The 26,623-nt window shown below is 35.4% G+C and overlaps 1 protein-coding gene across 6 annotated transcripts in view; it reads left to right on the plus strand.

The window, feature by feature from the left end:
- Positions 1-26,623, plus strand: part of SLC4A7 (solute carrier family 4 member 7) — a 98,745-nt gene that overhangs the window by 51,973 nt on the left and 20,149 nt on the right. For all 6 annotated transcript variants that reach the window (XM_087946357.1, XM_087946355.1, XM_026689300.2 and 3 more), the window contains 9 exons: positions 219-376; positions 2,996-3,083; positions 9,988-10,134; positions 10,747-10,850; positions 11,998-12,172; positions 15,591-15,724; positions 18,996-19,241; positions 19,699-19,804; positions 24,774-24,935. In XM_087946357.1, the coding sequence (XP_087802483.1) occupies positions 219-376; positions 2,996-3,083; positions 9,988-10,134; positions 10,747-10,850; positions 11,998-12,172; positions 15,591-15,724; positions 18,996-19,241; positions 19,699-19,804; positions 24,774-24,935 (1,320 nt within the window). The remainder of the gene's footprint in view (positions 1-218; positions 377-2,995; positions 3,084-9,987; positions 10,135-10,746; positions 10,851-11,997; positions 12,173-15,590; positions 15,725-18,995; positions 19,242-19,698; positions 19,805-24,773; positions 24,936-26,623) is intronic.

Genomic DNA, 26,623 nt, shown 5'->3' on the forward strand with positions numbered 1-26,623 from the left:
CCAAGATACAATTTTAGTAAGTTTTTGTGATTGTATATTTTAACATAGTTATGAAGCACAGCATTTGTATATATGGTTATATTAAAATGTTATTAAACTTCATAATATATATCACACTTTAATAATGATGTATATGTTGCTTGTCATTTATTTATAAATGTCAGTTTCAAAATTCTTTAGAATATTTTAATATACTATTAATCATTCTTTGAAAATAGGTGGATATGAACTTTATGAGGAAGATTCCAATAGGTGCAGAGGCATCAAATGTGCTTGTTGGAGAAGTAGATTTTTTGGAGAGACCAATTATTGCTTTTGTGAGGCTGTCTCCAGCTGTGCTTCTCACTGGTCTCACAGAGGTTCCTGTTCCTACACGGTAAAAATAAAAATTAATGTAGTAAAACTTTAATTCTCTGTATTATTTTTAATCTATATTATGTGATTCAACCTTTTTTTTTTTAAAGGAAAAAGGAGAGGCTGCTGTCTCTTTGTTGTGAGTTTAACATGCTGGTTTAAAATCTTGTATGCAGATTTTATCTTATGTTGGTTTAAAATCTCTTTAACTTCATAGTTCATACTTACAATACTTGAGTTCTCTTTAGTGACAAGTAGTAGTAGTATTTCGTGTGGCATAACAGAATACAGTATAATGCGGAAATATTCACCAATACAACATATAAAATGTGTATCAAAATATAAACATCAGAACAGTGAACCATTTAAAAACACAAGTGATAAAGTGACTTCCGGGTGATGTTAAGATGAGATCGGATGTGAGGAATGTGTCTCCTCCCTCCCACGCTGAGCTCTCCTCATTGGAGGGCTCCAAAAGAACCTAAAGCCACCCTGTAGGGGTGGTGAAGAAAAGAGGGGCACCCTGTAGGTTGCAGAGAGCAGCAACTCTCCCACTTGTTCCAGGGCTTCTTCCCTCTCATCCACAACAAGGAGAAGAGCAGTCATCATGCTGTCAACAAGCTGGGACAGCTGAAGCAACAAAGAAAAGTGCAGGAGTGGTGTAAATCAACAGTGACTGGAACTGGGTGAGAAGATTCCTTTTTTATGTAGACCCTAACCTTAAAAGAAAAAAGAAGAAGAAAACCCAGGAAGAGAGACTCTTAGAATAATTTCTTAAAGCCATAGAGAGAAAAATCCTAGATCCGAAAGAAAGGAACTAAGGGGAGAAAAGCTAAAGACCTTTTAAAACATAGAAAATTGGATTTTTAATCTGGGTTTTGGAAAGACATTATAAAATGCTGGAACTATCTATTTGAATAGCCCATTGTGCTTCCATAAATTGAACTAAAATTGGATTAATCAATTTATCAGACTTGAAACAGACTTGAAACCTAAGCTGAGGGCACCATCTACTGGTGAATGGAAAATATACCATATTCCTAATAAGAGAAATAAATAACATTAATCTGGAGGACTGTGGTGATAACTACTGTTCTATAACTAACTACTTTATGATTACTGGAGACTCTATTGTGAGAATAAGGAAAGCTCTAAAGTAAAGTAAAGTAAAATAACTTGGGTTTTTTTGGAAGCTGCCTGGACTATGTAAATGGAACTTATTAATAATCTTGAGATGTAAAGAACTATGATTATTGAACCTTCTGAATCTTGGACTTGAATATATTGTTTTTGGATTATTGAGTAAGAATGGGACTTACTAAAATAAGACAAGATGTTCCATCAGGGGGAAATAAGTGAGATTACAAAAGAAATGGTGTTGATGTTTCAAAGCATGACAAAGAATCACAGAGAGAGAACGAACCTATTGCAAGGCATAAATGGGAAAATAGAAAATATCCTACAACTGATAATGAATGAAGTTCAAAGACTCCAGGAAAGAGAGGAGACAGCAGAGAAAATGGAGGAAAAGATACAACAGACAAATCAGCAAAAAAAAGCAAAAAGATGAGGAGAAGATGATAGAGATAATAATGACTGATTAAATAAACCAAGGGAAATGTACTTTAAGAGATTTAAAAATGGAATAAGCTGAAAGATACTTTTGAAAGGAAGGTAGGAGCTTGGGTGGACACTCTGGAGACCTGGCAGCCTAGGAGGATAGAGATGGGAGAAATATTTAGACTGAAAAGTGAAGACACAGATGCTGATAGAGACAAAAATCCAAGAGAGAAGTATGGGAGGCAAGCTAAAAAGCGAATAAGAACTGAAGTATTAAAACGAACAAGAGATGGTGGATAGAAAGGATTTTTTTTATTTTTTCTAATATAATGATGGCCTGATTAAAAACTAGAATAGAGGTAGAAATAAGAATACACACCTTTATATAAAGCAATAGGAAAGATTGGAGGTTGAAATATGGCAGGTATGTTTAAATAATATGGTACTAGAATGGCATATTGAGACTTTGAATAACCAAATAATGAAAAACTATGTCTTAATATAAATGTGTATTGACACTAGGATGGTGGTCTGAATGGAGGCTAGAAATAGAGATAGAAATAAGAAATAGGGGTAATATTAGCATATATAAATTTTTATATAATAGAATATAAGTAATAACTAGATGGAAAGATTGGGGGTCAGAAGATAGTATTACTATGTACGCTTAATAATATCATTGGCATCAAAATGAAACATTGAAATATTGAATAACTACTTTAAAATGAACATGTATATTAATACTAGGATTATATAAGTTTGATTAATGTAACAAATATTATTATTGCTACTTGTATAAAAATGAATTATACTCAGAGTCCACACTGTCCATGAATTGATATTGATGTATATTTAAAAATAAAAATCCACTTAAAAAACACTTAAAATTATGAATACAAATAAATTATGTATGAGCAATTACTGGGGTGGCTAATCTTATGGCCAGAATGCAACTTATAGAATTTCTAATTGTTGTTGTTATGTGTGCTATATTCAATAGTAAAATTTTTAGTTGTCATTGACAGATATTATTGAATTCATGCTATATTTGACTTTGCAATCCTTTTTCGTAATTCCACAGTTTCCTTTTTCTGTTGCTGGGACCAGCAGGTAAAGCACCTCAGTATCATGAAATTGGTCGATCAATAGCAACACTCATGACTGATGATGTGAGTACTGCCATTAATTACATACTCCCAAAATTATTTAAAATAGGCTGGAGTCAATATGCATTTCTATAATTAATTTAAATTTATAATGGTAAAGTATATCATGTTATGCACAAATATTTATAAGTACATACTTATAAGTGCATGTATATTATGCCTTTCCCTAGCAAGTGGAGAAATGAGGTGCTATCTGCAAGACTGTGTTTTGCCATTTCAGATACTTCTTTGTACTTCTTTTCTAACAACTTCTTTGTTAGTATTGGGAAGCGGCTAGGCATCCCTCATTTTTGGGATGTTAGACGAGTCAAAGTCCAGAAGTGTTGCTTCTCCATGATGAGACCAATCCTCTGGAATGGCTTCCTGCATGAAGTTGGATTACCTCTGATGTTATTCATCCTCTAGAAGCAACTGAAGATGAAGTTGTTTCAAATGATACTTCAAATGATGTTTGGTTTCATCTTGGATTATATGTGTTTTATGGTGGTGTTATTTTCTTTTCATTAACTAGATAGAGTCCATGTGATCACAGTGAGATATGAATTTGATCAATAAAAATAAATTTCCTTTGAATGAAACAATGATCCTGGTACTGCAACCATCATAAATATGAGTCAGTTGCTGAGCATCTGAATTTTGATCACATGATCATGGGGATGCTGCAGTGATCTTAAGTGTGATAACTGGTCATAAGCGGAGGTGGTTTCCAACCAATTCGCACTAGTTCAGGAGAACTGGTAGCGGTGATTTGGCGTGGGTCACCATATAGGTAGTAACTTCTGGCTGGCCAGGCCCTTTACCTGGTTGCCGGGTCACCGCTTGCTCACTTTCCCCACACACCTGATGCTCATGCTCACCCTACCCAGTCACTCCTCCCCTCTTATGTAGCACACTGGATCCTCGTGGCTTGCCTTTCTAACCTGCCTTCCCCATGTGGTGCCTGCGGCCCAACTGAGCAGCCCTGATCTGCCTGATCACAATAAGCCTGCAAATTGTGCTAGCCACTCCCCCACCACCCAGGGCCTTGCCAGGCCTCCCCCACCGCCCAGGGCCTTTCCGGGCCTCCCCCACCGCCCAGGGCCTTTCCGGGCCTCCCCCACCGCCCAGGGCCTTGCCGGGCCTCCCCCCACTGTCTGGGGCTTTGCTGGGCCTCCCCTTGCTGCCCAGGGTCTTCCCGGGCCTCCCCCTACTGCCCAGGGCCTTGCCAAGCCTCCCACCACCATCCAGGGCCTTGCCAGGCCTCCCCACCACTGTCCAGGACCTTGCTGGGCCTCCCAGGGCCTTGCTGGGCCATCCCCAGGCCTTGCCAGGCTTTCCCCACCTTGCATCCAGCCTGGGCCTCCTCCCACCTGGCTGCCGGCTTCTTAACATGACCAGAGGCTGCTGGTTGGAGTGAGGGGAACCGCAGTGCTGGAGTCCCGTCGCAGTGAGTGCCAAGGGCATAACTAGAATTGGAGGAAAAGGCTGCACATCTCTGGAGGAAAGAACTAGAGCTTTTTGACGTGAGAGCAGTTGCTGCCTTGCTGGCACCTTTTCATCCAAGCTGCCGGATGTTGCTCCGGTTCTCTCCACCACAGGTGCACAGCCTTTTATTCCAATTCTAGCTATGCCCTTGGCACTCGCCGCCGCTGGAGCTCAGCACTGTGGTTCCCCTCGATCCAACCAGCAGCCTCTGCTCACATCAAGAAGCCGGCAGCCAGGCAGGAGGAGGCCAAGGTTTCTGGGCCAGTCAGGCTGGTGGATGGGCAAGCAGGTGACCCTCAGAGTAATGTGGCAATGGCAGCAGCTGGAGCATGCCATGGCTGTTTGTTTTCTCTGCTGCACTGGGGCTGAGAGAGGTGACAGAGGTGCCCCAATAGCTGTGCCGCCGGCCCCCTCCCCCGCTGTGGTGCTCTGAAAGGGAGGGTGGATGTTCTAGGGCTGCTACTTTCTTTGTTCTCCCACCTCCTGGAGCTCGCCAGATCAGTTCTTCCAGACCAGCAGTGTGTGTGTGTGTGTGTGTCACGCGAGAGAGTTTGGTGTGTGTGTGTGTGAGAGAGAGATAGAGACAAGGAAGGAAGGCCAAGAAAGAAAGAGCGAGACAAAGAAAGAGGAAGAAAGAAAAAGAAATACGAAGGGAGAGAGAGTGTGGTGTGTGTGTGTGTGTGAGAGAGAGAGAGAGAGAGAGAGAAGAAAAGAAAGAGAAAGAAAGAAAGAAAGAAAGAAAGAAAGAAAGAAAGAAAGAAAGAAAGAAAGAAAGAGAAAGAAATAAAGAGAAAGAAATAAAGAGGAAAGAAAGAAAAATAGGAAGGAAGAAAGAGGAAGGGAGAGAAAGAAATAAAGAAAGAAAAAAAGAAATAGGAAGAAAGAGCATGAAAGAAAGAAAGGGAGAGAAAGAAAGAGGAAGGAAGAAAGAAAAAGAAATATGAAGGAAGGGAGAGAGTGTGTGTTGTGTGTGAATGAGAGACAAGAAAAGAAAGAGCAAGAAAGAAATGAAGGGAGAGAAATAAAGAGAAAGAAAAAGAAATAGGAAGAAAGAAAGAAAGAGCAAGAAAGGCAAGAGAGAATTCTGTGCTATTATTTTTAATTGTTCCATTATTTATCATATATTAATATTTTACACTGTCCTAGAGTGATTTTACTGCCTTTCTTTTGTCCAGGTATTTTTCAGTGTTTACTATAGTCCAGAGCATAAATACATGTGTGTTTAACAGTGTTGAAAGGGACTATGGAGGTCTTCTAGTCCAACCCCTTGCTCAGGCAGAAAAACTGAGGATGCCAAACTCTGAGTAGAGATCCTGGGAAAGATGTCAGAATAACAGAATAACACTTAGAAGAGACCTTGGGGTGAACCCTGTACCATTTCAGAGAATTGGCTGTCCAGTCTTTTCTTAAAAAACTTCCAGTGATTGAGCACCCAGAACTTCCGGAGGCAAGCAGGTCCACTGATTAATTGTTCTCACTATCAGGAAGTTTCTCCTTAGTTTCGGTTGCTTCTCTCTTTGTTCAGTTTCCATCCATTGCTTCTTGTTTGCATTCTGCTTCTTTGGAAAATACATTGCCCCACTCTTTCTGGCAGCTCCTAAAAAGCCTGTTGCCTATCACACTCTTGAGGAAAGCATGTGAGCCATTTCCTCCTTTCAGTGGTCCATGAAAATACATCTATAGTATGCAGATAATAAAGTCAAAAAAGGTGAACAACATTTTTACAGAACTATAGATACATTGAGGCTGGGTGTGACAAGGAATGGCTGGGAGGGGAGGGGCCAGGCGAGGCACCCCTTGATGTGAGTGACATTGAGTTAGCTATGCCCACCCTGTCGCACACCCACCTAGTCACATGACCCAGCACATCCACCCAGTCACATGACCCTCAAGCCATGCCCACCCAGTCACATGACCATCAAGCCACACTCACCAAATAAGTGACATCCACAGAACTGGTAGTAAACTTTTTTGAATCCCACCACTGGTCATAAGTCACTTTTTTTCAGTGCAGATATAACTTCGAACAGTCACTAAATGAACTGTTGTAAGTTGTGGGCTACCTCTATGTAGTTAACCAATGCTGTTCTTCATATCTCTCCATAGCTTTGTCTTGATTAACTAACTTTGTTTCTATAACATCCATGAATTTCTTCATACGTTGTCCTTTTCTTTGTTTTTAGTTTTCCCTTTCATTTAACTAATTCATTGTTATTGTTTTGCTTTGCAATGTGTATAATTTGACTTTATGCCCAAATCACTTTGAAGTATTTTCTTCTAGTAATTTTCATATCCAGTGCATTGTTCCATATCCATTAATTCTTACCTTATCCCGCCTTGTTTATCACACACAGGTTTAAATGCCTTGTATATAAATGAGCAGAAGCATGCTATAATGAACAGTTATTTTCCTTTTTTTGACAAGTATTTATTCTTGCAAGATAACAAATTACTATCCATTACTTTTCTACTAGCAGATCTGAACAATTCTCCATCAGTTATCCTATTTTTAGTGAACTTTCTGCTAAGATACCCAAATCTATGTACTTGCTCCAGTTTTACCTTTATAACTTGCCTTTGTTTCTCCACTTTCCCAGTAAAATACAACAACTTTGGTCTTTAGATGGTAAATTAATCTATCATACTCATAGTATCATTTTTATTTATTATAAGTCATTTATTAAAAACCTTCCCAATACCTGAAGGTCTCTGGGTAATATAAAATAAAACACACAAAAATGTAAGCTGAATGTATATACCACTAAAATTCTTGTTCCTGTAACCTTTAAACTGGGTGAAACAGTTCGTCAGAGAGTAACAATTTTTGAACCAATGTACGTCAAATGGGCTAATTTACTTAACGTATCCAAATTGTGGAATCTGCAGCATGAAATCTATTGAAATTGAAATTTGACTAATTTTCTAAAACATTTTATGAAGTAAATGTTATTATAAAACAGTTTATGAAATAATACAAAATGTCATAAAATATTTACTGTGCTGACATTTGTCTGCACTGTGCAGTTCAATATGGATTATTTTTAAGGCAGATACATCTCTGAATGTATCCCATCACTTCCAGTGAAGGCAATACACCAGAGGTTGTCATTGTTGAAGACACTGAATTATGGTATGGTAAGAAAATATCCCCAAAAGGAGGGGTCTAACAGGTCAGAGGTTATCTAGTGGAATATATAGATAACTTCAAAAGAAATATAAAAATAGATATTGTATAAACTAGGAGTAGCACTAGTTTAATGAAACTAATAAAAAGTTACAATTATGTTAATTTTAAAGTTAACTATAATGTGTTAATTTTAAAGTTACTATAATGTTTCTATTTGTATCTAACCATTTTTATATTAAGCTTATATTAAATATTTTTATTATATTTAAGTAAGGTTAATTATTAAGTACCATTTGTACAATCTTTAAATAGTAATCTCTTTCATGGGATGAGATGGGTGTATCAGCAACAATAAAATATTGTCATTTAATTTGGCAGTGTCAACCTATTTTTTTACTGATTAGTATTCAATCTTTATTGATTAGCCCTTGGGCCGTATCAAAGTCCAGAATTCCAGAAACAAATTATTACTAAAATTTGAGCAAAAATACTAAACAATTTAGTATTCAGTATTTAATTCAGTTTTGAGGTTGATTCCTTGATGGATCTGGGTGGTTTCCAAACATGTAATTGTGTTCTCTCAGTCTGTACAGGGGACTGCTGGTTCAAAACGTGGCAGTCTGGACAGTTAATGGTGCCAGTTATTCAGCCTGTGTGTTACTAGTGTAATTCAAGGTGATAGTAGTTTTATGTTCATAGTTTGGGGCCAGTTTACCTATGGGATCATCTCTTTCCAGTTATTGCTGTCTTTTTTAACCAATCCAGAAGAAAGGTCCATTATCCCTCCCTCCCTTCCTTGTACACTCTCCCCAACCCATGTTGCACCTACCAGTACCTCACACACTCCTTTCATCTTTTCCCACCTGGCAGCATCCATTTACTGTGCTACCTAACCCACCCACACAGTTGGTTTAGAGAGAGTTTTATTTTGTCTTTCTCCCCAGCAGTTCTGTTTCTGGTTTCAGCTTATTCACACTGCTAGATTAGAACAGCAATTTGGCTCAAGATCAAGTAAATAACAAAGAAATGAACATATGGCAAACTCAAAACAGTCTCGGAAATACAGGCTTTGCCTAGGTAGTTTCAAAAGAGAAGCCAAATTCCAATCTGAGGTTTGGAGCCTCCCATTAGATTTGTCAGCCAGTCCAGTGAGATTGCTGTCACTAAGTGATTGGTTGTTCTTTATGACCATATCATCCAGCAGTGGAAATTCTGATCTCAATTGCTATGGGAGTTAAGGGCTACCTGTATAACTTTGGGTCTAGTGTGAATTGGGGCTAGTAATGAAACCTGTGAAGATGTTGATTGCAAAAATAAGTTTTTTAGTTAAAAATAGTACAAGCAATTTAGCAAACATAGTCACAGTTGTTCACAAATACAAATTAATTTAAACAATTGTTTAGAAAGGGATATTCAAATTTTGCTTTTAACTTTATAGTAAGACAGATTTTGGAAATAGAATAACAAGAAGTAGTAAGTTGTAAGTTGAAGTAACTTATCATCATGTGAATACTAATAATACAATAAAAGTAATACTAAGTGTATAGAATTTGAGTGCGCATTCCTTATAATTTGGCCATATACCTTTATCTGTTCAGCTATCTTATTCAAGATGATTAAAGCTTCTAAATATCAAATTATTATATTATTTTGTTTCGGCAATAATGCTCAGCAAGATTCATTCTTTTTAAAAAATATTCTTCATTAGTGATAACTCTATCTTTATAGTGATATAGCAAACTGTTCATGGAGTTTACACCATTACTGCCAATTTATAAGAGATTATGAAAGTTGTTCAGAATGTGTGGAATATGTCAGATAAGTTGTCACAGTGTTGTTAATTATTTATTGTCTGTACATTTCATATTATTTGCAAGTATGCTGTACCTGCAACATTTAAACAGTGTTTTAGAAACAATATTAACAAATTTTGGTTTTAAAAATTAATTCCAGGATGCTTTCTCCTTGAGATCTGCATAGATTATAGATTTTTCTTTTAGGCTTTTAAATCTATAGCAGTTGATCAATTGTTGAAGACAATATGAAACTTATTTCATATAATCCAGCTTCTGAAAATAGTTATCCAATAATAACTATCATTATAACTAAATTATCAAATTGCCATCTAGTTCCATATCTCTGGTGGTATTCATTCAGAAAACTAATATAGGCATAACTTAATATTTTAATGGAGGTGTGTTAAACTAATTCTTCATTTTGGTCTTTCAACTATATTAGTCACGTTTTGTTTCTTCTTAGTAAAAAGTTATATTATGTCAAGAAATCAAATACATACTTATATGCCTTTTTTAAAAGGTGTTCCATGATGTTGCTTATAAAGCCAAAGATAGAAATGATCTACTATCTGGAATTGATGAATTTTTAGATCAAGTGACTGTTCTTCCTCCAGGCGAATGGGATCCTTCAATTAGAATTGAACCACCCAAGAGCGTTCCTTCTCAGGTAGGTTCCTCAGCAAATGAAGAGTCCTTTAAAATGCACAATGGTATGGTAAGTGTGATCAAGATTGCACCATAAACCTGAAAAATAAATTTGCAATGAAGTAACAAGTTGATGAAAGGTGAGATCAAATTCATAGAATTGTTTTTATCCTATAAATCTTTATATTTATAATTTATAAATCTTTATAGATTTATAGGGATCTATAAAGATTCAAAAGCAAAAAAAAAAAAAAAAGAAATTATTTTACAGCTTTTAATTTATTGAACAGAAGTGGCTATCACTCTAATGTTAGATTAGCCTTTTAAAAATCAAACACTGGTTTGTAAGAACACTATATTATATAGTTAGCCTGGAAGACTAATATCAATGTGAAGAAGACTGCTTGAAATTATGCTTGTTATTTCTTCTGATCCTTAAATATTGTCAGCTGCTGGGACAAGCTGGCTGAAAAACAAAAACCTTCCTCAGACCATACATTGATAGTTTTGCTATAATTAAATAGATAAAACATAATGTAAAAAGAAGCATTTGTCCTGCTACCAAGAAACAAATACTAAGAATTATAACTTTATCATGACTTAAAGGCAAAAATCATTTAACATTTTAATATAGGAGAAGAGGAAGATTCCTAAATTTCCAAATGGAGCTGCTTCTCCTGGAGAACCCCTTAAGGAAGAAGGTCATCATGCTGGACCTGAACTACAAAGAACTGGAAGGTGTGTAGAATTTACTTCAATTATAATAACATCAGTGTGAAAATCAAAATCATTGTTGCGTTAAAAATTTATAAAATGTCATAGATTAAAATTTCTACATAAATATGTTTGATTCCTAGCTAATGGTCTATTTTAAGTCTCTTAATATAGTAGAACTATTCTTTAGTAGATTCTAGGGACTATAGTGAAGTTTTAATACAACATCTGAACCATATTATGAAGATAAAAATAATTTGAAGTAAAAAATTGCCTGTGTGAAGCTAGATATTCAAAATATTACAGTTAAGAGTAGTTATAGTTCTCACATGTGAAAATTATACAGATGTCCTGTAGGCTCCCAATCTTGGCAGTTACAACAGAAAAAATCATTTCAGAAGGATAATATCTTTGTTTAAATTTAATTCTAGTGAAATGTCTTCATATGGAAAATCCTTGTGAAGATATGGTTGCCTAAAATTTCAAGATGGTCTAAATTTTAATTAAATACTATTATTAAAGGAGAGACAACCCTGACAAATGGAAGATTTTAAATTTCAATTTCTTTCAAAAGTTTTTCATCTTCCTTAGGATGAATACCTGTTTTGTTTTCATTCTCAATTGTAAGCATAAAAATAATGGGCATTATAACGCAGCTTTTTTTTAAATTAAATTGTTTTTTTTAAAGAATACTTTTAATCACTAAATTATTTTTTAAATATCTTATAAACATTAAAATAATGCTTTCAAATACTTGCAGCTAGCTTCCTGTTTCTTTAAAAATGTAGACAATATTAAATATCAAAATTGTATGTAAGTCTATTTTAAAATTACTCAAGGCATATATTACTATTCCCCGCAACCACATACATGCACAAAACTTGGTACTGAATGCAGAAGTTGATGCCCTGAAAATGTTTTCATTTAAGACAAGCCCCAGAGACCAACAATGGATACTTTACCATTAAAATGCATAAATCAGAAGATCAGTTCACTCAGCTGAGAATGTATAGATGAAATTGGAATGTTTGCATCTGTATTGTCAATAGGTTTGGAATATAAGGCTAATTTATGCTAAAAATCTGCACTGTCAGTCTTGTGTGTCCCATAGTTTTAAACATTCTGGAGTCCTATAGAGTACAGTTTGATGAGTTTCATCTCACCTATTTAGGCTTTTTGGTGGTTTGATACTTGACATCAAAAGGAAAACATCTTTTTTCTTGAGTGACTTCAAGGATGCATTAAGTCTGCAGTGTCTGGCCTCGATTCTTTTCCTATACTGTGCCTGTATGTCTCCTGTAATCACTTTTGGAGGGCTCCTTGGAGAAGCTACAGAAGGCAGAATAGTGAGTACAAAGAATGGTAGTAGCCAGGATTTTAGCTTTTCAGAGGCAAGTGACTGTGTTCATTTGTCTCCTTTATTTCTACTTTTATTTGAAGACCTTTATCAACCTCCTTTTGACTAGCCCTGCCCAATAATACATGTTTCTCAAATATGTGGAAAAAATGGAGAACAGGAGGAGATGCACAGTTAAGGTAAAAATTATCCTGCCTTGATGAATCTGTTTCATGGTCCGAGAAACAACTTTCATTGTATGTTTTTAAAAGGCCTTAGCCTAGTAATGGAAAAATATTTGTTACATCTTCATAATATATTCAAGAATGCTAATTCAGAGATCTTGTTTATTTTGTGAAATAATAAAATAAAAAATATGCTTTTAAAATGTTTTGTAAATAAAAATTCAGTATTCTGTACTAAACTAAATGTCATGCACACATGTATGTAACAAAATTTAAATTAATTTTTATGTTAGAGAAAAGCTGTTTCAAAAAGTGATATGGCAAAAAAAGAATTATTTCTCCTTCTCTATCATAATTTATCATATTTCATTTGGTGTGAAAATAACGTACTACCATCTTTCCTTCCCCATCGACCTAAGTCCAGGCTTGAATGTTCCTGGGGATGTTATTGTTAGTTGCAAAGTCATGTCCAACCCATTGTGACCCTATGGACAACATTCCTCCAGGCCTTCCTGCCCTCTACCATCTTCTGGAGTCCATTTAAGCATACTAAAAAGCATTTAAGCATACTAAAAAGCAGAGACATCACCCTGCCAACAAAAGTGTGTATAGTCGATTATGGTTTTCCCAGTTGCAATGTATGGCTGTGAAAGTTGGACCACAAGGAAGGCTGAGCGCCAAAGAATTGAGGCCTTTGAACTATGGTTCAAATGAGACTGCAAGGTGATCAAACTGGTCAGTACTAGAGGAGATCAACCCTGATTGCTCTTTAGAAGGCCAGTTCCTGAAGTTGAAAACTCAAAATACTTTGGCCACCTAATGAGAAGGAAGGACTCACTGGAGAAAAGCCAAATGCTGGGAAAGACTGAGGGCAGTAGAAGAAGGGGACGACAGAGAATGAAGTGGCTGGATGGAGTCATTGAAGCAGTAGGCGTGAGCTTAAATGGACTCCAGAAGATGGTAGAGGACAGGAAGGCCTGGGGATATAGCATTAGAGAAAGATGGCAGAAAAATGGTAAAACATCTTTTCTTACTGGTCCTCCAAACAGAATAATTCTCTTAAATATGCTTTCCTCTACAAGAAATACTTGGATTTGAATGCATCTATGCAACACCTAGTTTGATTTTAAAATATTTATTTTCTATTGCCAGAGGAAAAATATATTTCTAAGGAAAACTTGAATGTGAACTCTAAGAAGTTTGGTCAATTACTATATTTTCATGATAAGTTCAATGCTATATCAGCCATAATAATAGTTGATTTATCCTAGTTTTCAAATTAATTAATTAACCAAATATATAAATGAATGGAATCACTGAATATAAGTTATTTGTGCTCAGCATTTTAGTTTGTAACTGGCACTTATGAAAGTACATTTTGAAGGTCTTATGGCATATAATATGCCAGTGCAAATATATTCTTCCATGCACAGGGTGGAAAACCTATGGCTTGTGAATCGTATGCTCTCCTGAATTGCATTTTTGTCATCTCTAGAGCTTTCTCAGTTTGCTTTGATGAAATTTGGCAGCAATACAACAGAACTTTGTCTATAGGACTTTTCACATTTGGGGACCAAAGTAAATGACCACTTAGTTATGATCAACCCCCATATGGTTTAATTAACACATTTGCTTAATAGCTACATCCTAAATTTGCAAAGAGGGTTTAAAATTTGTCTCACTACATTACACTATTCCCATGCCTCCCCCCACCCCTGCAAGCTATGGAATGGATAGCTTTTATAAATAAAAAAAGCATATCCCCCTTCTACAAAATGGATACTTATCTCATTTTGGAAATAAAAATGTGTGCCTGTAGTCCTTAAACTTATTTACATATATATTGAGAAGTTAACTTTGCTTTCTAAGACAATATTAGTATTTTGAATTTTACTAAATTTGTTATATACCTGGACACTTTTAGATGTATATATTATATTATCCTGGTTTGAAAAACACACAAAAAAGTCTCCCTACTATTTCCTTATAGAGAGCTAGTTTTCTATATTACAATATGACCTGATAAAATGATGTCCGATGTCTATGATTACCATACATAGCTTACTACCCATAGCTAAAAAGATGCTATTTAGCACTATTTTGGTATTAAAATAGTAGTTTTAATTGTATGTCATAAAGCTGCTGACTTTTAAAATGTCCATTTTTAATGTACATTGAAAAATACCTGATATTTTATTTTCTAGTTGTCTGGAGTTGTTCGTTACCTTCAGTGGCTTGATGTGCATGAGTACATTAGTTCTTGCATTTTTGTGGTTAAACAAATAACTTAATAACCTAAGATTAATAATAATCTTAATAACCTAAGAAAGATGTTTTGAGTACATGTGATTTTTTTCATATATCCAAAGCTGTCATTTATACAATATATTTGCTCTGAATATCTAAGGTTAATGCACTGATCAGCTCAGACTAAATTGTGTGTATCTTTGAAGTATGATTGTATATGCTAAGGTGGTTGTGCCTCACCCTAACTCTAACCCCACTGATATTTATGTATCTGCAATGATTGATTATTTTAGTGTACACAGTATCAACTTATATTTGCCCAGAAAATGTTTTGGTTGATCTTAAATACTATGCAGTGAATTCAAAGTAATTAAAAGTGAGGTTGTTCAGATATTTTAAATTACTTTTGGTATTTTAAAGTATATAGAAATATAATTTTAAGTCCTCCTATTCCCTGGGAATGCCTTATATAGAAAATAAAAGGGGAGATAGTTGCTGGGCATCTATGGACACTGTAACTGAGAAAATGCATTATTGAACAGGATGATAATTATTTGATCTATTTATTATTTCTGTTGTCTGTTTATTTCTTTTAAATAATTGAATCATCATTGCCCTGTTGCATTCAGTCAGTTTTTGAGTTCTATATTTTAATACAAGCCTTATGCCCAGCTTGGCTAAAGGTTTCTTTCAGGAAAAGTTATCCTTGTTTTCCTACTTTAATTAGATTTGGTATGTTACAAGTATTATAACATCCTTGTTGTCATTTAATGTGTCAAAACAGATAATCTTTCCTTAGGTTTTTGTATAAATTTACACTTTCATTGGACTATTTCACATTGAATACTTTATTACTAATCTACAATGTAAAATGTATTTAGCTAATAATATTTATAATATTCTAACTGTTGATGTTAATTAATATATGAAAATACACATTATTAAATGTTTAATTTATCTTCAGTGAATCACAGGATTCTTTTTCCCTCTCTCCAGAGTGCAATAGAGTCTTTATTTGGAGCCTCATTAACTGGAGTTGCCTATTCACTTTTTTCTGGGCAACCTTTGACAATATTGGGCAGCACTGGACCAGTACTAGTATTTGAAAAAATATTGTTTAAATTTTGCAAGTAAGTACATTTTTCATTCTCACAAATTCAACATTCTATTAGCTTCAGTTTTTCTGACGCACACTGAAGTGTAGTAGTTTCAAATATATCTAATATTTACATGACTTAATTTAGCAGGAAATCAAAATTTTGTTTTCATCATCAAACACTTTTAGAATTGTCATTAAAGTCAGATAAGGCAAGCATTCTAGAACAAAGCTAGTTCATCATTTCAAATATTAATATATTTTTTTGTAAATTTTATTGGTTTTTAAAGACAAACAAAAACAAACAAAACATAAAAACATCCAACTTTCTTCCATAAGTGTACAAGCAGTGTGTCGGTTGGTTTACAAATTTTTTGTGCATCCATTTCATAGTCACAATTACAGTTACATTGCATAATAACTCATATTATCAATCAAAGATTAAATACCCTAGTATTATTACTCAATCATTTGACTATAATTTTGTTCATTCATACTTTGCGAGATAACTATAATTTACTTAGTTTATTTTATAACAATTCATATAATCCTCCCAAATCTATCCTAGAAACATTTTATAGATATAATAATAAAAAAAGAAAAGAAATACATCTTTATATATTCATTGTTTTCTAAAATTCTACATATTTTAATATTGTTTTATTATCTAACCATTGATAGAAAAGGTCCCAAATTTTGTAAAATTGTTTATCCTCTTGTTCTCTAATTTCAAATGTCAATCTACTCATTTCAGCACATTCCAATATTTTCTTAATGGTTTCCTCCTGCGATGGTATTTTCTCATTTTTCCAATTTTTAGCAAATACAATCCTAGCTGCTGTTAATACATTTACAATCAAATATTTTAAATTTTTACTGTATGTATCAGGTAAAATTCCCAATAAAAATATCTCTGGTTTCAAATCTATATGTTTTTTTGTCATTTTTTCCAACCACGTGTGGATTTTAGTCCAATATTTTCTTGCATCCGCACAAGTCCACCACATATGGTAGTATGAGCCAGGTGTCTGATGACATTCCCAACATTTTTCGGATTTATTCTTGAACAACCTTGCTATTCTTGTTGGGGGAAAATGCCACCTGTAAAACATCTTATACAAATTTTCTTTAAATGCTGTTGACATTGTCATTTTATAATTTTGAGACCACAGTTTTTGCCATTTCTCTAAATCAATCCCATATCCAAAATTCTTCCCCCAAGCAATCATAGCTTCTTTAACTTGTTCTTCTTCTAGTTTAATTTCTAATAAATATCTATACAGTTTTTTAATCACCTTTTCATCGGTACCTGTCAAAAACTTATCTAAAGTCAGTCAATTTATGATAAAAACCTTCTGTTTTAAAATCCTCATCATACCTTGAGTGTATTTGCGCATATGAAAACCAATTCATCTTTATACCTTGTTCCTCTAGCTTTTGCATAGATTTAAGTTCACCCTTTTCATTCAAAATTTCCCCATATCTAACTGTTTGTTCCTTCTTGTATATTATAGGATAGGAAAATGCTTCAATAGTCGATAACCAGACTGGAATTTTCAAATAGCATTGTTTTTTAATCTTCTCCCAATTTAACCACAGAGACTCCCGTATATAATGTCTTCTAAAATAGCCCTGTGTTTTGGTACCCTTGTATCATAAAAAAGCATGCCACCCCAACAACAAATCATGTCCTTCTAATGTCAACAATCTAGTATTTCTTAATGTTATCTATTCCTTAGCCCACATCAAGTTTGTAGCTTGATAGTACAACTCCCAATTAGGCAAACCAAATCCTCCTCTAATTCTAGCATCTTGCAAAAGTTTTAACTTTATTCTCGCTTTCTTAACTTGCCATATATATTTCAACACAATTTTATTTAAATCTTCAAAGTAGTCCTTTCCAAGCCTAATTGGTATTGTTTGAAACAAATATAAAATTCTGGGTAAAATATTCATCTTGATTGTTGAAATTCTCCCTATTAATGACAATTGTAGATTTTCCCATTTCGTCAAGTCCAACGCTATCTGCTGTTTAAGTTTAATGTAATTGTTCTCTTTCAATGTACTACATCTTGCTGTCAAATGTATACCCAAATACTTAACCTTGTTCGTGACTTGAATTTTCAGTAGGTCTGCCAATTCTTCTTTTTGTCTTAGTAGCATATTCTTTGTCAAAATCTTTGTTTTATCTTTATTTATTTTCAAACCAGCCACCTTGCCATGTGCCTCTATCTTTTCCAATAATTTTGGTGCTGTTTCTAAAGGGTCTTCTAAAATAAAAGCCAAATCATCCACAAAGGCTTGCAATTTAAATTCTTCCTTTTTTATTTCAAATATTAATTTTTGATCCACCAGGAATGAAGTTACAAATTGTCTTCTTCATTTCAACTTACTAGCAAATCTTCAAGGTACTTTTCCTGATACAATTTTAAAAAATAAATAAATATTAAAAACAAATTACACAAATGATAAATACTAAAAACTAAGTGCATCAAACTGCAGATCGAATTACATTGTTTTAAGACAAGGGACATATGTGGTGGGAGAAAGTACATCAGAAAAATTAGCATGGTATCCGTGATTGCCCAAAAACTCAATTTTTATATATAATATGCAATAAATGTTAAAAAGGAAAGGATTTTTATCACACAGTTGCAGTTTTTTGTTTTGCTTCCCCTATGGTTGCATTTAGAATCATAGTACCATAGGGCTGGCAGGAACTTTGGAGATTTTCTAGTCCAAGGCAGGAGACCTTGTTATCGTTTGTCAGTAAGAAGAGAAGGAAAAACATGAAGCTGACTTATGTCAGACTAACTCGGGACCCAATCTGATACCAAAGAATTTATAAAGAAGCTCTTAAAAGGATGCCAGTAATTAAAGATGCATAAGCATTGAAAAAGTTCTAATTGCCATGCATCTTCAGAAGGCAGTAATACCAGAGACCAGCTTCTGCAACAGATCTGCTATTTCTGATTTTAAAGCTTTACAATTTAACATTTCCAATCATTTTATTTCAGTTGTTGAAATGTCATTAAAAATTAAAAAATTAAAAACAAACAAACAAAACAATTAGTGTGGCTATTCTATTGAAAGAGAATAAAAATCTGTATTTTGAAGTTTGTTATTGATCCATAGTTATGTTTATTTGCTTGGGAGGATTCAGTCCTCCTCAAATTCTGTTATATAGTTGTAAGTGCATATATATCTTTGTCAACATGTGTGTAAATAGAATGTATTGCAATAGTGAAAATCATTCTTATAAATCATTTCACTAATATATGATTCTATGTTGCCTTTTTCAACAGAGATTATGGACTTTCTTATCTTTCATTACGAACCAGTATTGGTCTGTGGACATCATTTTTATGCATCCTGTTAGTAGCAACAGATGCAAGCAGTCTTGTGTGTTACATTACTCGATTTACAGAAGAGGCTTTTGCTGCCCTGATTTGCATAATATTTATATACGAAGCACTGGAAAAGCTCTTTCATTTGGGAGAAGTATATCCTTTCAATATGCACAATGACCTTGATAAGCTGACATTGTATTCGTACGTGTGATTTTTAAATAAAATACATTATTTTATTGTTTTCTTTGAACTTTCCTAGAAATTTTGAGAGCCAGATTAAGCCAATAGTACATCTAAGAAAGTAATCCAATAGTTTACAAATTATTCTTTTGTTCTAACATTTCTTTGATTATTACTCTTAATGCATATTGTAAATTATTTGTTTGGATATTTCTCATTCCACTCCTTTTCTTTGCTTTTTGTCTTTATCTCTAATATTGAAAACAAGGACCATGAGTGTTTATTTTTAGAGTGAGTTGTCAGCTCTTTATTAAACCAGCTTGTTTTGAAAATGCACTGCATTTCCTGTTTTAGGTCATTTCATTATTTCATAGTAAATGTTCTTAGTTTCCATTATTCTGTTTTCAAAATATGCATTTAATGTTAAAATATACAAATATGAGACACTGATTCAAATGCTGAATTTTAAATTTGCTAGATGTGTATGTGCTGAACCTCCAAATCCCAGCAATGAAACTTTAGAGCTATGGATGAAAGCCAATACATCTCTGGATACCATACCATGGACCAACCTCACAGTTAAGGTGAATGTCTTGAAAAGTGATGTAAAATTTCATATTTCTGTGCTGATTAAAATTTGCATTTGATATGTGGTTTGAGGAAGGTATGGGACATGCAGCCTGTGCTAGACCTCCCAAGGCCTCCTCCACCCACCATCAGCACTTACTTGGACTCCTCTGCTAATCCATGATCATCAGTGAATGGATGGCAATGCTGGGACTGCAGCCATAGTGATGAAGCTGCATGACAACTTATCATTGCATCAGGTATGACCAAAATTCCAGTCCCAATTGTGATGGTGAGAAACATCTGTATGATCTATCAAGACAGTGTCTACTGTTAATCACATATTTTCCCATGACAATCTATCTCTAACTTGATCTAAAGATCTTCCAATAATGCACTGGTTGTTCTGCCCTCTTCTCTTTCCTTCTATGTTTCCAAGTTTTATAGCCTTTTCTACAGAACCAGAACTTTGTATTATGTGTTTGAAGTAGGATAAGTTGAACTTATTTGTTCCTTGAGTGGAAATTGTGGGTTGATTTACGCAATAATAAATTGTTTTATTTTCTGTCACAATATTCCCAGGATCTTTTTCAGCACCAAAGTTCAAAACATAGGTATTCTTTCTGTCTTCTATTCTACTTCATCAAAGTGCAACTTGTGCTTCCATAGACTGTCATAGGGAATGCCATTGCTTGGACCAGCGGTCGCCAACCGGTGGGCCGTGGCCCACTGGTGGGCTGTGAGAAAATTTTGGTGGGCCGCAGAGAAATCTCACCCCCAGAGCACCCCCCCAAAGCAATTGATCCAGGCTGCGCAGAGACACAAGGCTGCTCAGCCCACATGGCCCGTAGGAACCCTCCCCGCCCACTCACTCCTTACCCGACAAACTTGTCTGCTAAGTTGCTATTTTTCCTTTTTCCGACCATCATCTGTTCTGCTGTGCTGGGAGATTTAGATTAGCTAGGAAGCAGGAAATGGTTGGATTTCTTGCTTTCTAGCTAAGCACAGCCAAACCTCCCTTAGGACTGAAGGTTTGCTTGCAAGCAAATTCAGTGCAGACTCACGGCAAGCAAATTTGAGAGACTGAGCTAGCTGATGGCAGATAGATAGATCACTCAGTGATTCTGTAAGCAACTCAGTCTGCCTGCTTTACCTAATTTTGGGTAAAAGTTGCTCTTTTTTTATAAAAAAAATCAATATTTACATACATGGCGTGTTGTGAGTTAATTTTGTGAGTTTGCTTGCAAGCAAATTTTGTGTGACAGACTGACGGCAGATAGATAGATTTCTGAATGAATCTGTGATTCTGTGAGCAACTCAATCTGCCTGCCTGCTTTGCCTGATTTTGGGTAAAAGTTGCTCTTTTTTTATAAAAAATTCAATATTTATATAAATATTCATAATATTTACATACAAGCTGTGCCCAGCCAGTCACATGACCACCAAGCCACACCCACAAATTAGGTCATGCCCACAGAACCAGTTAGTGGTCCCTGGAATCTAAAATTATTAGTTTGGTGGTCCCTGAGGTCCAAAAGATTGGCGACCCCTGGCTTGGACTTTTTTGATCTTTGCAGGTACATTACATTACAACATTTAGTTATCTTTTCCAAGGCCTTCATGGCTACTCTACCAAGTGCTAATATGTGATATATTTCATGTCTGCTTCTTTCCTTGCCAATGGTTGATCCTAAAAAACAGAAACTTTCTAACTCTTTGAAAATTATCAGTTCTTAGGTTGGTTGTTCTATCTGTTATAATTACTTTAGTTTCTTTTTTATATTTCATTTTAGTTTCATTTTTCCTCAATTTGTCCCTTGACTATTATTACTAGAGTTTACAGATCCTGCATGCAAAGATGGCAGCTTCAGGATGAATTCCCCAAAATCTTTCCTTGCTTTACCCCTTCTCTCCCCCATAAACTTGCACTTTTTCAATAAAGAAAACAGATAAAAAATTGATATTCTTGATTTTTCAGTTCCTCCCATCCCATTTAGGTAGTGAAACTAAACTGTGCACTATCTTGATCACCTTTAACTATTTAATTTGCTAAATGTATTACAATATGTGCCTCTGGAAAGGAAGTGACAACATCTGTAAGTTACTTACCTTGATAAGTGACTGGCAGGCTGAAGACTGGAGGAAAAGAGCTTAAATAAGTGGGGAGGGATAAAGCAAGGGGAATGTTTTAGGAAACTTGTCCAGAAGCTGCCACCTTTGCATACAGGATGCTGGCTTCCTCAAAGCCAAGTAAGAGCTAGGAGAGGCTGCTGTCTTCAACTGCCAGCTGATTGGGATCGAGGCCTAGCCCACAAGTATGGTTTCCTTTGTGAAAAGCCACTGGTAATGTAGCACTAGTGACTTGTTTGGAAATCTCCTTGGCATTGAATATGATGTCCCCCCCACCCGGGATGTTTATGGCTTTGCAACCTTTTTTGCTGCTTGTATGTTTCCTTTTTTGGCCCAGCTAGGTAGTGGGCCTCCCAGTGCCTCTTCCATTCCTGAGGAATCCCATGTTCTGCTTATCAACCCACATGGTCATTTAACAGCAGCATTAATGAGAGCTGAGTTTGGAGATCATTAAACAAAGCCCTCTTACCTAAGGATCCTTATTATTTCTGACCATAATGGGAAGCTCATTACAATCATAAGTCGAGGGTTACCTGTATAGTTTTTTCATAGGGTGTTGAGACATTTTGGGATTCTCATTATTCTAAATTCAACTTGATATAATCAACATGGTGAAAGGTCTTTTTATTATCGTTGTAGCATATGACTACTTTTGGTATTGATTAACTTATTTATCCAGTGTGCATCAACAAATCAACCAATGGAACAGCTTGCCCTCAGAAGTTGTGGGAGCATCATCACTTGAGACTTTCAAGGAGAGATTGGACTGCCATTTGTCAGAAATGATGTAGAGTCTCCCGCTTGGGCGGGGGTTGGACTAGATGACCTAGAAGGCCCCTTCCAACTCTGATTATCTGTTATCTGTTACCGTCTCATGTTCTTTGGCCTTTTTAAAAGCCAGTGTGAACATCTGGCATCTCCCTTTACATGTAGGGCTCTAATCGTCTTGAAACATCCTAAGCATTATTTTGCTAGCTTGGGAAATTAAGGAGATTGTATAATTTATACACTCTGTTAATTCTTTTTTGATATTGGAATGTAGATTGACTTCTTTCAATAAGTGTTCTCCAGATTTGCTGGTATGGGTTAGTTAAAATCTTTATTGATTCTTCATCAGTTGTCAGTTATATTCCTGTAGTTATCTATCAGTTTCTATAATTCTTGTAATAACCAATGTGTTGATCTAATTTCATCTTCTAGTGCTAAAGGTAAGTAGGGAATATCTTCTAAGCTATCTTGCATGTTGATATTTGTAACAGAATTACAGTTAATAGGCTATTAACTATATGTTGGCATTGTTTAGAATATCAATTTAATGTTGGGACTTCCTTCTGAGCTAAGAAATATTTAGAAAGAGTTTCCTTGTTTTTCTTACTGTGTTTCCAATTTCAGTGCCTTTGCAGGTTGCTGTAACACTGATTCTTGTTTCTTTCAGCAGCTCTTTGTAACTATTTTTCAAATTTCTACCTGAATTTTTTGTCTTTCTTGGCTTTGGCTTCTTTTATCTTCTTGGCAGTTTTCATTGTTTTTTTCTCACATCCAGTTTCTTCTTTTTCTTAATCTTTGGCAATCTCTTTTCACATTCAAAAGTTCTTTAAGTTCATTTCAAATTTCTCTGGTGCTCCATCAATGAGGGTTAGGACTTCAAAGTGATCCCTGATGTTCTCCTTGAAAATGGTGGGTTTAAGATTATATCATGGAAACTAGTTGGTTTCTTCTTTAGTCTTAACTTGAAGTTTGCTCATGAGCAGTTTATGATCTCTTCCACAGTCTGTATTGCCATGTCTTTGATGCCATAATAGAGCTCTGTATAGGAAAATTTCAATGGACTCCATATGGTGCTGTCCATATATAAAGGCAGCATTTTGGTTGTTGAAGGCCTGTCACCTATGAAGAAGTTATTGGTCTGGCAGAAATTGAAAAGTCAGTCTTCTGCTTAATTTCAGTTCCCTAAACTTATACAACCCAACTACATTTTCCTCTTTAATATTTCAAACTTTGGCCTTCTAGCCTTCAATTTTGCTTGACGTGTTTTGACATGTTTATGAACTTGATAATAAAATCTCCTCTTCTGCATCAGTGTTTGGAGCTTAAAGTAGTATAGCTATTATTTAAGTGGTTGTCCACAAAGTCTGATTAATAATATTTGGTCACAGATTGCATTGTAGCCAAGTACTGTTCTTGTTAAACCCTTCTAAGTATAATAGCTTTCTTTTTTGTTTTTAATATTCTGAGTAATAAACAGTATGATTTCCTAACTGAAACAGTATCCTAACAGTATAATTTCCTAACTGAATCCCAGTTCATTTCATTTTGCAAATCCGTAAACTGACAATTTTCATACATAGGGCAAATTAACATGGGAAGAAATTTGTTTATTTATAGAGTTTTTAGGCTTTTCTAGTTAGAACTACAGTGTTTTCCTGAAAATTAGACAGAATCTTATATTAATTTTTGCTCCAAAAGTACATTAGGTTTATTTTCTGGTTAGGTATTATTTTTGGGAAATACGGTATTAAAATGTGTCCATCTGGCTGACAATATTAACTGGGTATTATTTTGGGGGTAGGGCTTAAATTATGAACATCTGGAAAAATCATTCTATGGCTTATTTTCCGGTTGGGTCTTATTTTGGGGAAAACTAATTCTGAGTAGTTGAAGCTAATTGTTAAACTGGTGTGTATTTTTGCATATTAAAACATTAAACTTTTTTAAAATTAACAAGTAGATGTTGCTTGGTCCATATTAAAGCAATTGTGAGTTTTTAATTTCATGTATGATGAAATTATACACACAAGTTTAACTTCAGATGTGAATATTTTTAATGCAACATCTGATTTGTGTTCATATTTACAGGAATGCAATAATCTTAATGGCATATTTGTTGGATCAGCTTGTGGACACCATGGTCCATATTTCCCAGATGTTCTTTTTTGGTCTGTCATATTATTTTTTACAACATTTTTCCTCTCCTCTTTTCTCAAGCAATTTAAGACCAAACGTTATTTTCCCACTAAGGTAATTGTGATAGCTTTTATACCTTCACATGATTTTTACAGTAAGTATTTTGCTGAAGATGTGGGGGGTGCACAAAGGGAAGCTCAGCCAATCTCATTGTACACATGTTGTACTCTGACAATAAAGGTAATAATAAGATAATTTAATTTGTAATGTTAAAGGCAAATAATATATTGTTTTGCATGAACTGGAACAATGCTAAATTACATTTAGCATTTAGTTAGAAAAAATTCTGATGACAATGAGCATAAAATCTTGTGACCTATTTCCAAAATTTTAAATTCTGTGTATTGAGTATTTTCATTATGTATTATAAAATAAGAAGAAATACTTCAATTGTTGACATAGATTTTTAAATTAGTTTAATTCTCTATCCAGCAGAAGAACACTTGATTATTTTGGCAAATTGTTGCCAGCTCCTTGCTGGGTCATCAAGAACTCCCTCTCTGCTGTATTTCCAACAGAGATTGGGAAAGTCATTTCTTGGCAATTTTCCAGGCGTCAACAAGTTCGACCGTGCTTGGGCCACAACTGCCTCCTGCAGTTCCTGACTGGCAACCCATGACTCATGCTGAGATTACCGAGCTTATCTCCGAACTCAAGTCAGGCAAAGCCCCTGGCCCTGATGCTATGCCCCCTGATCTGCTAAAATCCAATCCCGAGTGGTGGATTCCTCTCTTAGCAAGACTCTTCACGCATATCAATACCTCTGGCAGGATCCCTACCTCCTGGAGCTTAGCAATTATTGTTCCAGTTTTTAAACGAGGAAATAGGAACAATCCAGCCGACTATCGCCCCATAAGCCTGCTCTCCATCAATGGGAAACTGTATGCTAAATATCTCCAACGTAGACTCCTCACCTGGGTTGAGGAGTCCAATATTATTGGTGCTGAACAGATTGGGTTTAAAGCGGGCTGTGCCACACTGAACCACTGCTTTGTCTTAGTGCACCTGGTCGATAAATATACTACCATACCAGGTGGCAAACTTTTTATTGCTTTTATCAACCTAAAGTCAGCGTTTGACTCAGTCCCTAGGGGACTGTTGTGGTCAAAACTGCTCAAAAGTTCTATCGATAGACGTCTTCTGTTCCTAATCAGATCCTTGTACAACCAGACCTCTAGTCAGGTCAGGTATGGTCTGCAGGGAGAACTTCCAAATCCTATCCCGATTAAGAACGGAGGCAGGGTTGTGTTCTGGCTCCTCTTTTGTTTAATTTATTCTTATCTGACTTGGCCTTTCACATTGGACGTATTGAGTCCCACACCCCAAAGTTGTCAACTACGAAGATCCCGCTTCTCCTTTATGCTGACGATGCGGCCCTCCTTTCATTGTCAAGGCCGGGTCTGAAAAGATTACTTTCTGCATTCAGGTCCTACTGTGCTGAGAACCACTTGTCTATTAATTACGACAAATCCAAAGTATTGGTGTTCTCTAGAGCCCGGAAATTGTATAACTGGGCTATCAATGGTAATGCTGTTAAGCAGGTTTTCCATTTTAAGTATTTAGGTATTCAATTTCAGAACACCGGTGCTTGGACTAGACATCGAACCCAGGTGCTGAACTCGGCCTCCTGTAGTCACCAGCAGATTTTAAGATTTTTTTATACCCAAGGAGGCCAGTTTATTCCTTCTGCTCTGCATATTCACAAAGCCAAAACTTTGGCTCAAACTCTTTACAGAATTCCC

Source organism: Notechis scutatus, chromosome Z, assembly GCF_049901735.1.
Source record: "Notechis scutatus isolate UNSWTSFEM ecotype Mainland chromosome Z, rNotScu1.2, whole genome shotgun sequence".
Classification (NCBI taxonomy): domain Eukaryota; kingdom Metazoa; phylum Chordata; class Lepidosauria; order Squamata; family Elapidae; genus Notechis; species Notechis scutatus.